At 51.2% G+C, this 13,337-nt stretch overlaps 1 protein-coding gene across 4 annotated transcripts in view; it reads right to left on the reverse strand.

Annotated features, from left to right (window-relative positions):
* Hip1 (huntingtin interacting protein 1) overlaps positions 1-13,337 on the reverse strand; it is a 154,776-nt gene that overhangs the window by 23,398 nt on the left and 118,041 nt on the right. For all 4 annotated transcript variants that reach the window (XM_023714413.1, XM_004630442.2, XM_023714415.1 and 1 more), the window contains exons 5-9: positions 12,942-13,022; positions 8,437-8,513; positions 7,829-7,890; positions 3,778-3,918; positions 1,210-1,267 (exon numbers count right to left, since the gene is read on the reverse strand). In XM_023714413.1, the coding sequence (XP_023570181.1) occupies positions 1,210-1,267; positions 3,778-3,918; positions 7,829-7,890; positions 8,437-8,513; positions 12,942-13,022 (419 nt within the window). The remainder of the gene's footprint in view (positions 1-1,209; positions 1,268-3,777; positions 3,919-7,828; positions 7,891-8,436; positions 8,514-12,941; positions 13,023-13,337) is intronic.

Genomic DNA, 13,337 nt, shown 5'->3' on the forward strand with positions numbered 1-13,337 from the left:
CATGCATATGCTACCACGCTGGGTTTCGGGGTTGGCACAGCATGCAGTACTGGGAATAAATTGAACTCAGGTCTTTGCACTTGCCAGGGAGGCACTTCTGCTGCTGAGCTATCTCCCCAGCCTCTCCTGCTCTCTTCTTGGGACACTTACTCTAGGGAGGAGCCATACTTCTCATTGGGTCATTCATGTCTCCCATTGAATGTACCAGCATGATTCACTCCTTAGTTGGACAAGCTCTATCTCTCCTAGATTACAGAGCTGACTTGTCAGTGCATTGATTCATTCTAGGGCTTACCAGCCACTGTATGCACGTCACTGACTGCTGTTTGTCGGAGGCGATGCCATAGATACAGTAATGGATAAAATGATCAAACAAAAATAAAGTTGTGCTAAGAACTTGTGAGAGAAACAGATAGTGTGTGTGAGGATATGAGGTAGGGCAGGACTGGATGATCAGGAGACAGTGAGAACAATTTGACTTAACCCACAGGGCCTGAGTTTGCCTTCACAGGGTGACAAAAGATGACCAAAGATGGCCAGGCTAGAAGGGCCCTGCAGAGGAGGGAACAGGAAGGAGAGGGATCAGAAAGTACTGGAGCGCCCTGGCAGGCCACAGTGGTTGCTGAAAGATGGAAACCTGGATGGAGCCAGATGCACTGTTAGGGCGTGAACTCAATCTGTGGAGGGACTTAGACATGGGGTAGAAATTGAGGGTCAGATTCCTGGCCTAAGTAGACAATGACAGTATTTACTGAGACAGAAAAGACTGGGAGGAAAATATTTCATTGGGAAAAACCTAAAGTTTAAGTCTGGCATAGAGGTGTCAAAATGGGTACATGAGACTACAGCTGAGAAGGCCTGGCTGCAGATACATGCTTGGGAGCTATCGGCATGTAAATGGTATCAGACCAGGGAACATGAAAGAGGACGTGGGGAGGAGGATGTCTTAACACAAAGCAGGTAAAGCGTGACAGGTGACACCTCTCTCTCCTGTATCCTGCTGTGGGATTTCTCAGAGACCCCTTCTGGAAGTGCCAGTGGAACCTCCCAGCCACTGGTAGGCTTACTGCTGTCTCAGCTGTTCTCTGTCATGTTATAGATATACAGAGATCTCTGCCGCTGCTAAGGCTTTCAAGGCACAGGCCCCATGTGGAGTAACTGACTCCACAGCATGCTCTGACTGCCCTCCTTCCCCCTCGGGCCACTTACTTTGTGAACTGCTCCATGAAGCGGTCCCGGTGGCCTTGCAGGGTGTCAGCTGGGAGACCTGGGGGAAATCGGAAGACCATGAGCCGGGAGGACTAAAGCGCCTGGCTGCAGCGGGGCTGCAGAGTGGGCCAGCCGAGTGGGCCTGAGTCCTCCCCAGTAGCTGCCCCGAGGTCTGGTATGGAGGGTGCGGGGCAGAAGCGGGCACTACACTAAATGGCACTTTATCTCTGGGATCTTTCACATAAGAACCTTCAACCACAGTCATATTGTGAGAAAAATGTCTGAAAAACAGAGTTGAGGGGCATTCTACAGAAAAACCTGATCGATACTCAAAACCTTCATCATGACAAGGGAACTCTTGGAAAATCCTACAGTCTAAGGGACAAGATGACTATGTTGTATGGGATCTTGGATGGGATCCCAGGACAGAAAGAGGGTAAAAACTGGGAAAACCTCAGTAATTAAAAATAAACAATCTGAATAAAGTACTAGTTCAGTAGTGGTGACAAATATACCACCTAAAATATAAACAACAACAAAAACACACACACACACAAAAACCCACACACAAAAAAAGATTTGCACTAATAGTGTTTGGATAGGATGTCATATCTGCATCTTGTACTATGAATAACTACTACGAAGACAACAATATGCAATGTATTAATTATTGTAACTGTCCTACTAACCTGTTTTGAAACTGTCTCATTGCTATTTGTTTCTCAATAAAATTAATAAAAAATAAAATAAAACATAAACAATCCAGGCATGGGCTGAATGCCTGTAATTCCAGCACTCGAGAAGCGGAGGCAGGAGGACTGTTGTGAGTTCAAGGCCAGCCTGGGCTACATAGTGAATTCAAGCTCAGCCTGAACTACCTAGCGAGACCCTGTCTCAAAGAAAAAAACAAAACCAGAAGAGGAGCTGGGTTTGGGGTACCTGGAATTCTATTGTTTTATAACTCATCTGTACATCTGAAACAAAAATAAATGTTTATTTTTAGAGATGTATATACAACTCGAGAATCCCCAATCTGAAAACTAGAAATCCAAAATGCTCAGACACTGAAATGGTCTGAAACCCACACCTATTTAAACCTTTGGATTGGATTTACGGATTATAGACATCAAACTAGGAAAGTCTGTGCAAACACCCTAAACTCTGCGGAATTCCAAACTTTTGGCTCCCAAGCACTCTGGAGAAGGGACACTTAACCTGTACTGTCTGGCGTTCCCTACCCGCTGCTGGGCACACAGGGTCCCGACCCGGAGGCTTGCAGTGTGGGTCTCATGGACTGCCCTGCTTTTAGAGAAGTTTTTTTCATCTAATCACTCGTGTCTTCTCAAAACTCACCACCTTGCAGGAAACCAGTACTGTTCTGCTGCATGGCAATTTTCTTTTTTTTCTTGCATGGCAATTCTGTAGCATGTTAAAAACTACTTCCCTTCTCTCGGGATTCAGCCTACCCTCTCCACTCCCTCCTCGCACAGCCACTGTCCCAAGCCTGCCTGCCTGCCTCTCTCTCTCTCTTTTTATTTTAGGACAGGGTCTACAGGGTCTCACTGTGTAGATTGGACTCATAGTGATCCTCCTGTTTTAGCCTCCCAAGTTCTGGGATTACAAGCACATGCCACCACGCCCAGTCCCAGTCAGGGTATCTCAGGGTGCCCCCGGGACGGGGCCAGCAAGGCAGGCCTGGGGATCAAACTCCCAGCTCCTGTGTCTACCTAAGCAGGCGCTTTAACCCGCTGAATTATTTGGCCAGCCCTAAACCTCTCTAATCCCTGAATGGCAAATCCCAATCTTCCCGGCTGGCTCCATTAGATGCTGTTCCTCTTGTCTCATCAGACACCTGGATTCATGATTCACCTGTGAACACAGCTGTGGATAACCCCCCCCCCCCCCCCCCCGTAAAGTACAGCTGTATCCCTTCTGCACTACAAACCCTTGACTGTATCCACCTAAGCTTTGGTTTTTCCCAGTTTTCCTTCACACACATCTCCAGTGGAGTATACCCTTCACAGTGGCTGCCTTGGAGCGCGGCCCAAGTCCCACCTTGGTCAGACTGATATGGTGATGTACATTATTGACACAGATCCTACCAGAGACTTCCTTAAGCAGTGAGTTTAGCCCAGACACATCATTTTAAACAGGAAGTATACAAAACTATGGAAAGCTTGTATGATCATTAGGGACCTGCCGTGAGGCTTGGCGGTCCTCATTTTCTATTTCTGCATCAAATTCCATCTGTATAAAGGGCTGGTGCTGACAGTTTGGAGATCTCTGTCTTAGCTCATGTAGGTCTGGACAGACTTTTGTACGGGTCCTAGAACACACGATGGCCTGGAGGACTGGTGACATGGTGGAGCTAGAGGAGGAGAGGTGAGCAGCCTGCAGACATCAAGGCTTGGCCCCTTCGCTCACTATGGCCAGGAGCTCCGGGGCCTTTTGTATCAGCAGCAGAAGGCCCAGGGCACTGAAAGGGGGTACACTGCTCCCAGGAAATCTTCAGTCTGTGACCCTCCCCATGGCCCAAGCTGCATGCAGTGGCTGCAGCTTCGAACTCACAGGAGTGGAGTTTGAAGAGAAGCTTGACAGTGTAGTCATAGAGATGGCTGCAGTCCAGGATGACCTGGATCAACGGGGCAAGGCGGCACTGCCCAGCTGTCGTCACTGACACGGAGCGGGACATGTCCAAAGAGTTGAACACTGGGAAACAAAAGGGGGAGAAAAGCAATAGAGCAAGGCAAGTATAGGGTGGCCTGCAAAGGTGGGGGGTCCAACACACATGGGGTACACACATCCTGTGCATGCATTATTTTGTCTAGGACATTTAAACCTTATGACCCTCCTGAGATGGGAAAAGTATCCCCACTATACAGGTAGAAATGGAACTTAAGTCACTTGAAGGCAGTCACAAAGCCAAGAAGTAGCTGCACCGAGAGAAAGACTCAGCAGAGTCCACCAATGGTTTGATCTAGTGCCTTTGCTAAGGACAGGCCACCAACCTGGTGTGTCATGAACAGGGAAGCGAGGTTCTACCCTGCGCAAAACCCCAGGAGGCAGCCCAGGAAAGAAAAGATTTAATTGCAGCCTGGGAGAGCAACTACTCTAGGAGATGCCCTTCCTCTCTGTCTCTAAGAAGCTTCCTAAGTTTCCATCCCTGCACCCAACACTTTGCTTAGAGCTTCTGATCTAAGGGGAGATGCAGTACTATTCAAGTCAGCCCTCAGTGTTATTACAAGCCACTTTCAGGGTGGGAAGGAGCTACGGAGCTAGCCAACCTGGCTTGCTTCACAGCACTGTGGCTGGCCCTGGTTTACTGACTCAGAGCCTACTCTGCCTACTTTGAGTCCATGCATGGACACAGTCTGATGGTAATCCCTAAGCTTTGGAAGCACCAGACCTGGCAATCATACTAGCTCATATGTGGGGAGACATCAGACACTGATCAGAGGACAAAGGGAATCTTTCAGCTGTGGCTTGCCACTTGCTTGTCAGGGCACTGAAAACGGGGGACACATGCAGGAGACCTGGTGACAACTGGAGAGCCCACAGGGGCCAAAGAAAAGGGCTTAGGAGCTGACCCACGGGGCTCTCAGGCTGACCCAAGCAATGGGGGCCATCAGGAACAATGCTGCCTTTTACCCTCCTGCTGCTCCTGCAGTTCCTCCACCAGCGGCTGCCCCTGCCAGAGTCCCTGGACCCAGCAACTGGCCGCCTGGCTGCAGACCCTCAGCTCACCCTGGCCAGGGTGGGGTTTTTTTCTTACACCAGCTGCTCCCTGTCACCGGGGACTCTGCACATGGCAGGCAATGACATGACTTTCCCTGAGGTCCTCCTGTGGGCGGAGCAGCAAGAGGGAAGCCCAGAGTCGCACGTGCACTGTCTCCCCAGCTTCCCTATAACAGGGTTAGTCTGGCAGCTCAAAAAAAAAAAAAAAAAAAAAATCCCAAACAATTCTAATTAAAAGGCAGCTTTTCTTCTTAAGGCAAATTAAGAGCAGCTGTCACTGCAAGGCAGCCACCCATGTCTCCTGGCTTCCTCGGCTGCACGCTGGCAAGGAAGCACAGCCGGCTCCATCTCCCGGGCTGCTCGCCCGGTTTCCCAAAGCCTTCCAGGGATGTCCCTTGGCGCCCAGCGCCTTCTACAGCAAGGTGGCAGCAGACAAGTCAGCCTCTCAGGGCCCCTGGTCACAGGAGCACATGTCTCCAAGGGTCTTGTGAGGCCAGTGAGAAGGTACTCATGTGGAGCCCAGAGTGTGTTGTGGAGCTTTCTGGAGTCGAGGCTCATTAGGACCATGTGGGACACAGCAAAGCCCCGGCCACCCCTCAGGCCTCCACTGTGTTTGAATTGGTCGGGGTAGGGTTGAGGCCTTGGTAGTTTTCCAAAGACTCCCTGGTGATGCTTACGAGCAATCGCCAAGGCTGGAGAGCGTATTCTGTAGCTTGGCAGCTGACAAGCTTTAGCCTCCAGGAGAATCCCCCGGGTAGATTCCTGTGATGATGCAAATGTTCTCAGTATGCGCTCTCTTGAAACATGGCCTGTGCAATTGATGACCTGGCTTTTTGTTTTTTTGTTTTTTCCTGGAATTGGAGGCCTCACACATGCTAGGCAAGTGCTCTACTACTGACCTGTACCCCTAATGCTTTTGATTTTTATTCTGAGATGAAAACTTGCCAAGTTTTCCAGGCTGATCCTTAATTTACAATCCTGCCTCAGCCTTCTGAATAGTTGGGATTATAGGTGTGTGCCACGGTGCCCAGCTAAGACTTGACTTTTATGAGTTATCTAATTGTCATCAATTTAAATATAGTTGTTCCCCAACATACGATGGGATTGTGTCCCAGTTACGTCTATTGTAAATAAAATAGTGTGATTAAAAACATGCATTTAACACCTCAGTGTGGGGGATGCTTACATTACTCTACAGTTGGGCAAAACCATCTAACACAAAGTGTATTTTATATAAAATGCTGTCTAGCTCATGTCATCCACTCAACACTGAGAAGAGAGGGTGCAAACAGGCTGGTTGCATGGGCATGCTTCCCACCACCTCAAAGGCTGGAAAACCCCAAGTCCCCACCCATTGTAAGCTGGTGGCCATCTGTGGTCACACTACATCCCCAGCCTTCATTCATAATTTCATTTAAAGAGACACTGGAGATTAAACCCAGGGCCTTGGTACTGAGCTTCATACCCTCTCTTTTTATTCTTTTACAGTATTGTGAGACAGGGTCTGTGCTTAGTTACCCACATGGGACTCAAACTTGAGATTCTCCTGTCTTATTAGCCTCGAAGTGACAGGGTTAAAGGCATGCACCACCATGCCTAGCTCTGTTCACATTCTTTTATGCAAGTCCTTCCAATTAAAAAGAACAATGGATGTATCTATACCACTTCTCTCATGGGACCAGGAATGCCACACACAGTCTGTATTTTATTTCTTACATATTTATTGAATTTTTTTTTTAAACAAGAGTCTCACTAGGTAGTTCAGGACCAGCCTAGAATGCCCAGGCTAGCCTTGAACTCATGACAATCCTCCTGCCTCAGCCTCCCCAGTAATGGGATTACAGGCGTGAACTACTGCACCCAGCAAATTTATTACTTGTATATAAGGCCCTGCTCAAATACATTGCTACCAGCCTGCTATCTTCTTTTCTCCACAAATCACAATTTCCCACTGTTTCTGGCATTTCTCTGCCCATATTCTATGCTGAACTGATTGGTCAAAGTATTAGGGAACTTGTGTACTGGCACAGGCCTTGGCCAGTGCTACAACAGGACACTCACAGGAGGTTCTTGCCGCCTGGCTAAACACACTCAAGGAAATTGCAGTTCAGGACCAGAGAGCCTGAGCCCAAGCTCAGGCCCTAAACGTGCACGCAGGAGGCTGCCCAGCACGTGCAAGACGCTCGGTGTGCCATGTGCTCCTCTAGTCACATCCTGGTCTAGAAACATGGCGAATCTCAGGACTTGGGCTTCTATGTCCCTCAGGGAAAGGAGCAGAGCCCAGCTGGAAGGTGAGGGGAAGAGAGACACTGCAGAAAAGGCAGCAGTCAAGGCGCGCCTGGGAAGCGTCAGTAGCCAAGGATCGGGGGGCACCTGAGGTCTCAGCACAAGGAAGCCTGGCTGGGAGCAGCCGCCTCTGCCAGCTGAGCAGGGCTTGCTGGGCTACATGGCTGTCAACTAGGCAGCAGACATAAGCCATACATTCTGAGTGGAAACCTGAGGGATAGCCCAGCTCTGATGACACAAGAAGGAAGCAAAGGACAGCCCAGGCCGCAGCCACAGACTGTGGCTGTCAGAGAGGCGAGACCCATCTGTAGACCTCAGAGACCCAGGCCTCGGGAGGAAGGCCTGCAGGACCTTTCTGACTGATAGGAAACTAACAGCTTTGAAAATACACCTGAGTTCAATCCCTGGTTCTGCCAAAAAAAAAAAAAGAAAATACAGAAGAGCTTCAGCCCCTCCTGGCATGAGGAATGAGGTGGCAGAGACGGGTGTGAACAGCCTCACTCGTGAGCACTGAGGCAGCAGGGTGAGTGCGGGCTGCGACAGCTGTGCCCAGTGGAGAAGCCAGCTGGGAACCAGGCAACAGAGAGAAGAGACTCACCCGTTTGGAAGAGATTCAGTTCACACTCCAAGTAGTCAAACATCTCCACTGTTAGCTGGAAACTGGACTCGAGAAGAGAGAGCACGTCAGTCCCACAGGCCAGAGGCAGGTGGCTGTGTTTATGTGCCTGTTGCTGGCGATCAGTCCCAGGACTGCTCCCTCCACCTCCAAGCCATGCCCTGCTGGCCCATCCCCTGCCCAGCCTTGCACGCACCCTGTTCTGCTGCTCAGTCCCTCACCGCACACATATGAGCACAAGTGCACATGTGCACACGCACACTCCAGCTCCAACAGTCAGTACCCAGCTCATGGGTATTGAGGCCACTATAATAACAAGCAGGACAGAATCCGCAGTGACATGGAAAGGCAACGAAGGATGGGTACTGGTGTTTGGGTGGGAGTGGAGAGTGACATGGAGGGAAGCTGAGGTGTGAGATGCCCAAGCAGAGGCTCTGGATGTGGCCCGAAGGCCATGTCGCCAAGGGGGTTTTGTCCCTACCCAACCTTGGCCCTGGCCATCAGGCCCTCTCTCTATGACCCTAACAGGAAGTGACAGAATCACAAGTGTCTCCCCCACCGGGCCCAGAGCTATGAGAGTCACTACTTACAAGTTGTTGACATCACTTTCCCCAGCCTCGTCTAGCTGCCGGTCACTCATCTGAAGGTTGCCTGGGAACCTGGGGTTCTGGGAGGGAACAGAGAGGAGAGGTCAGAACAGGGCACATGAAGAGTCTCCTTGGAGCCCAACAAAGCCCAGGCAGCAAGCCATCTACAGCGTCTGCACAGCAGACACATCTAAGGGCGGCTCCACTCTTCTCAGGCAGGTTGGGCCAGTCCACACGACCTCCCACACAGAGAGCCATGACTGACATGCAGCAAGGACACACGCTCTGTGTCACCCTCTGAGCTAGGAGACAGAGCTCCTCCTTGCCGTCTCTCTCCATGGTAGAATGCAGCCCCAGGGGGACAGTGGTCGCCTGTCAGCCATCTACTGCTCACAGGGCAGTGCACATCGATTCATCCTTGGTTCATTCCCTTCCCACTGTCCTTTGACCTTTCTCAGAGATGCTGCTGAGTTTAAGAAAGGGACATTCAGACTGGTGCAATAGCTTGGTAGTCTAAGCACCTGCCTGGCAAGCACAAGGACCTGGGTTGGATCCCCAGCCCTGCATGATGGTGGTGGTGCATGTCTGTAGTCCCAGCGCTGGGGAGGCTGAGACAGGAGGATCGAGTTTGAGGTATACAGTGAGACCCTGTGCCAAATACATAAATAAATAGAAAAGATTAAAAAAAAAAAAGTAAAAGGGACATCTATCCTCTTCTCAGGTTTTGCAAAATAGTGAAACGAACTAGAAAAATAACTTGTAGAGAAAAATAATTTGTAGAGAAAAATCATGCCCTCTTTGTCCACATGGTTCATCTGAAGAAGATGGGGCCACAGGACAAGGGTGCAGGGCACAGATGAGCAAATGCAGTTAATTTCTGAGACAAAAATCCTGAAATGTGCTATACAGGCCCTGCCCCCAGGGCATACTGAGATGGCAATTGAGACTGGGCGTGGTGTCACACACCTGTAATCCTAGAGCTAGTGAGGCTGTAAACAGGCAGATCCCTTGGAGTTTGATCTAGTAGTAAGACCCTGAACACCCTGTAGTCCCTTCCCTAAAATAAATAAATAAATAAATGAAAAGAAACCCTGAGATGAGGGAGAGAGGCAGTAGGAGGCCATGATTTTTTTTTTTATTCCACCCAAGCTTCCACTGTGCTTCACCAAGTGTGGCCCCAGGGAATGTGTCAGCCATGTAAATTCCCAGGCCCTCAGCAAAACTACTGTATCAGGCTAGGGAAGGCTGAATTTATGTGGGTTTTCAGCAGCCTCTGATTGACTGACAGGTGGGAGAGTGGGGGCTTGGGTCAGGAACCTTTGTAGTGGAAGCACAGTGGGGAGCAGGACCAGCAGGGCAGGTGCAAGAGGCAGGGGATACCGCACACCTGCCAAGCACCCTCTTCTTTTCCCCACAGCAGTCCTCAAGTAGGAAGTTGTTCTCATTTGGGAACTAAGGACCCTAGGGTAGGGTTGAGACAGGTTGGTCAGAAGCTGCAGCATGGACTTGGGTCAGTCTGAGTAAAAAAAAAACTGGGTGGCTTTTGGGTATAGAGAAACAGTGGGCTGAACTGGGTGCAAGGCCCAGAGGGTGCTGGAGCTGCAGGCAGAGGGTGCACTTGGTGAGGCTGGAATCGCTCTGTGAATTATTTCCCTTGGGAATGATTAGCAAGCTCCAGCGCCTCTGTGGGCATGCGCACCCTGGGCAAGGCCACTTCTTCGCAATTAATCTGTGTAGCGTCAGCCTCGAGCCCACTGCTCATGCCAGGCACACAAAGATACCAGCTCACTGCTGGCATCTGAAGCCTGCTGAGCCTTACAACCCTGCTTTTGAGGCTGGGAGTAGAGCTCAGGGGTAGAGTGCTTGCTTAGCAGGTACAAGGCCCTGGGTTTTATCCTAGGGATCACAAACACACAACCTTGAGCTATCTTCACAGTTCATCACTTTCCATCTTTCAGAAGGGGACAGCTGGGGCTCCAAAGTTTGGGGTCCCCTCCTCCATTCTCCTACCAGGAAGTCCCAGCTGGCAGCTGCTGTAGGGGCAGGGAAGGCCCAGGCCACAGGAAGCAGCAGAGACACGATTCTGGCTCCCACTTCCCTTTGCATCCTGTGAGTGTGGTCACAACGTTCTATCCTCTTCCAGGAACTGCGGGCAGCCTGGGGAACCTTCATGCCACCCCCCACTATCCTGGGCGTCAGGTGTCCACATTCTGCAGCTGGCCAGCCTTCCCCCAACTTGCTTCGGCCCCAGATTTCAGGGAAGCCTCCAGCCTCACCTCTGCCCTATGAAAGGGAGCTGTGGGGTCTTGTACGGGTGGGCTCATCCTCCACCATCCTGCCTGCCAAGGCTGGGCCGCACTTGCTTTCTTCTCGGGTCCCCAGGTTTCTCTGCTCCACAAACTTGGCTTCTGGTCACTATACTACATTCACCCAAGTCCCTGGCATCTAGGCAACAGCCATCCTCTGTGGCAGCCAGGTCCTGTAAATCTTACTTCTACAATTCCAGGACCTTTGACATGCACTTGAGACCCTACTATATCACCTGGCATTGTCTCTCTAGAGACCTCCTCACCACATCCTTCATTCTGCCGCACCATCTGGGCCTCATCCTTGCAGTCTCTTCCTTTCTCAGCCTCTTTGGCCCCTTTCTGGATGCTCCTTCCCTTCATCAAGACTGGGATGAAGTTAGGGCTGGTGGCCTGATGCTCCTCCACCCTCCCGGCCCATCTAAACAGTCATCTTCCTGTCACACTGCCATGAAAGCCCACTGGGCCTGGGTATTTGTCACACACTACACTTAGGACCAGCCGCCAAATGTCTCCAAAGAAGGGCTCATAGCTGGTGTCACTATTCGTTTGTACTCTCTGGCCCTCACATCCATCTCTGTCAGCTCGGGCTGAACACTGGCAGTGACTTCTCAGTTCTCAAGGTCCAAGGTCAAGGTGCTGGCAAATCTTGTTCCCGGTGAGGACCGCATTCTGGCTTGTCCCTCATGAGGTACACAGAAATCTTCCCTCATGACCTCTGACCTTAAGCCCCCACCCCACCACCCTGGGGGCTGAGGTTTCAATATATGAAGTGGGGGCACATTCAGTCTATAATAGTACCCTTCAAAAGTCCTTGACACAGACCCCTTGCCTACACCCCTGACCATTGGTACCAGCTCCCTTCTCAACCAGTATTCTGCCCTAAGCAAGAGGCCTCAGCCCCAACTGTTCACTCCCTTCCTAACTTCCAGTCCTCTACTTCCCTCCCTCTTTCTGCTGTCAAAGGAGGGCCAGATCTTTCTGTGCCCAGGACTGCCCCTCCCTGTTCCTCCATCCTGTCACCTCTCAGCCACTCTGGACTGGGTACTTGCTTGTGGGCTACAAGTGGTACAGACAGAGGACACAAGGGCACAGGACACCTCTTCTGTCCTCTCAGGACCCCAGGCCTACTCGTCTCCATCTTTTACTTCTGCTCCTGTATTCTCACCCACTCACACCTGCTGGATTCCTTACCAGCAGCCAACCAAGAGGGCAAAGTGCCAGATAACTACTGTCCCCCAAGCCTGAGCTTAGCCACATCACTTATGCCCTCCTGCTATTGTCCCTCCCTGGAAGACTCTAGAGGCCAGGGTGGGGCAAGACCTCTCTTCTGAGCTTCCTAGTTCTGGCCCACGGTAGCTGCTGAGCGACACACATGGAAGGTGAGGAGGAACAGCCATGGAGGTGTCTGTGGTGTCCCACAGGCCTGGGTTCAAATCCAAGCTTCACCAATGAGCAGTCACACGAGGGTGCTGGCGACTCAATCGCTCTCCAAAAGGCATTTTCCAAGGAGTGACACCTATGCTAAATGGCTGCTGTCCTGTTAAGTTTGTCCGCTGTAAAACGCTCAACAGGGGACAGCAGTGTGGACAGGCAAAGCTACCCTTCAAATTCATTGCAGACAGCACGGAGAAAGACACAAGAGCGGGAATTTCCTCCACCTCTTCCCTTCTCCGTTTCCTCCCTGGCCCACACTGCTTTCTCTCCCACAAGGTGGCCCCTTGGCTCCGCCTGATTTACACCTGGCCCCAGGTCACAGAGACTGGCCCCTCCCGACCCGGAGGCTTCCTTCACGCTGCTCCAGGCCACAGTGGAGAGTGTGAGTCCCTCTGCCCACGCCCTGTGCAGCTCTTGGAGCAGACCCGGTGCCTTCGCTTACGCGTCCTCTGGTCCCCGGCAGTTTCCCCGCACAGAGGGGTGCTGAAATGCCAACCAAGCCTGACACTGGTTAAAAGCAGGTTAATGTGGTGTGACGACTCACGAGGAACAGTTTTTAGCAGTGGAGTGGGTCATCAGTGACGTCTCCCTAAGGCAGCCTGGTGGATGTGAGTCCTCGATTGTGAAAGGAGAACAGGAGATTCTGAACACAAAGGTCAAAGCCCCGTCCATGCCGTGGACCTCTGGGGCCTGGCTGCGGCCGCATTATTGCCTCCCAGCCGGCTAGGGCATTGGGCGCACACTCCCGAGGGGCGCAGGACTCACTTTGGTGTGGTACTCCATCTTTGTTCTCAGCAGTTTGAGGTAGATGCTGCAGAGTTGTCCGTACCCCTCACTCAGGTGGCCCTGTGAGAGACAGAAAGCAGTGGAACCACTGAGGACACCCGGGTGAGGGACCTGCAGCCAGGGTATCTTGCGTAAAGAACTATCCTTTTCTGTGAATATGACACCCCGGCATGGTAGTGCACGTCTGTCATCCCAGCTCTCTGGGAGGCTGAGGCAGGAGGCTTTCTAGTTTGGGCCCAGGTCAAGCAACTCAGTGACTTAGTGAGACCTTGTGTCAGAATAAAAAAATTTCAAATACAAAAATAGACTGGGATGTAGGTCAATGTGAGGGCCTGAGTTCAACCCTCCAGGCCACAAGAGGGAAAGTGAAAGAGA

Source organism: Octodon degus, unplaced genomic scaffold (assembly GCF_000260255.1).
Source record: "Octodon degus isolate 3935 unplaced genomic scaffold, OctDeg1.0 scaffold00035, whole genome shotgun sequence".
NCBI classification, from domain to species: Eukaryota; Metazoa; Chordata; class Mammalia; order Rodentia; family Octodontidae; genus Octodon; species Octodon degus.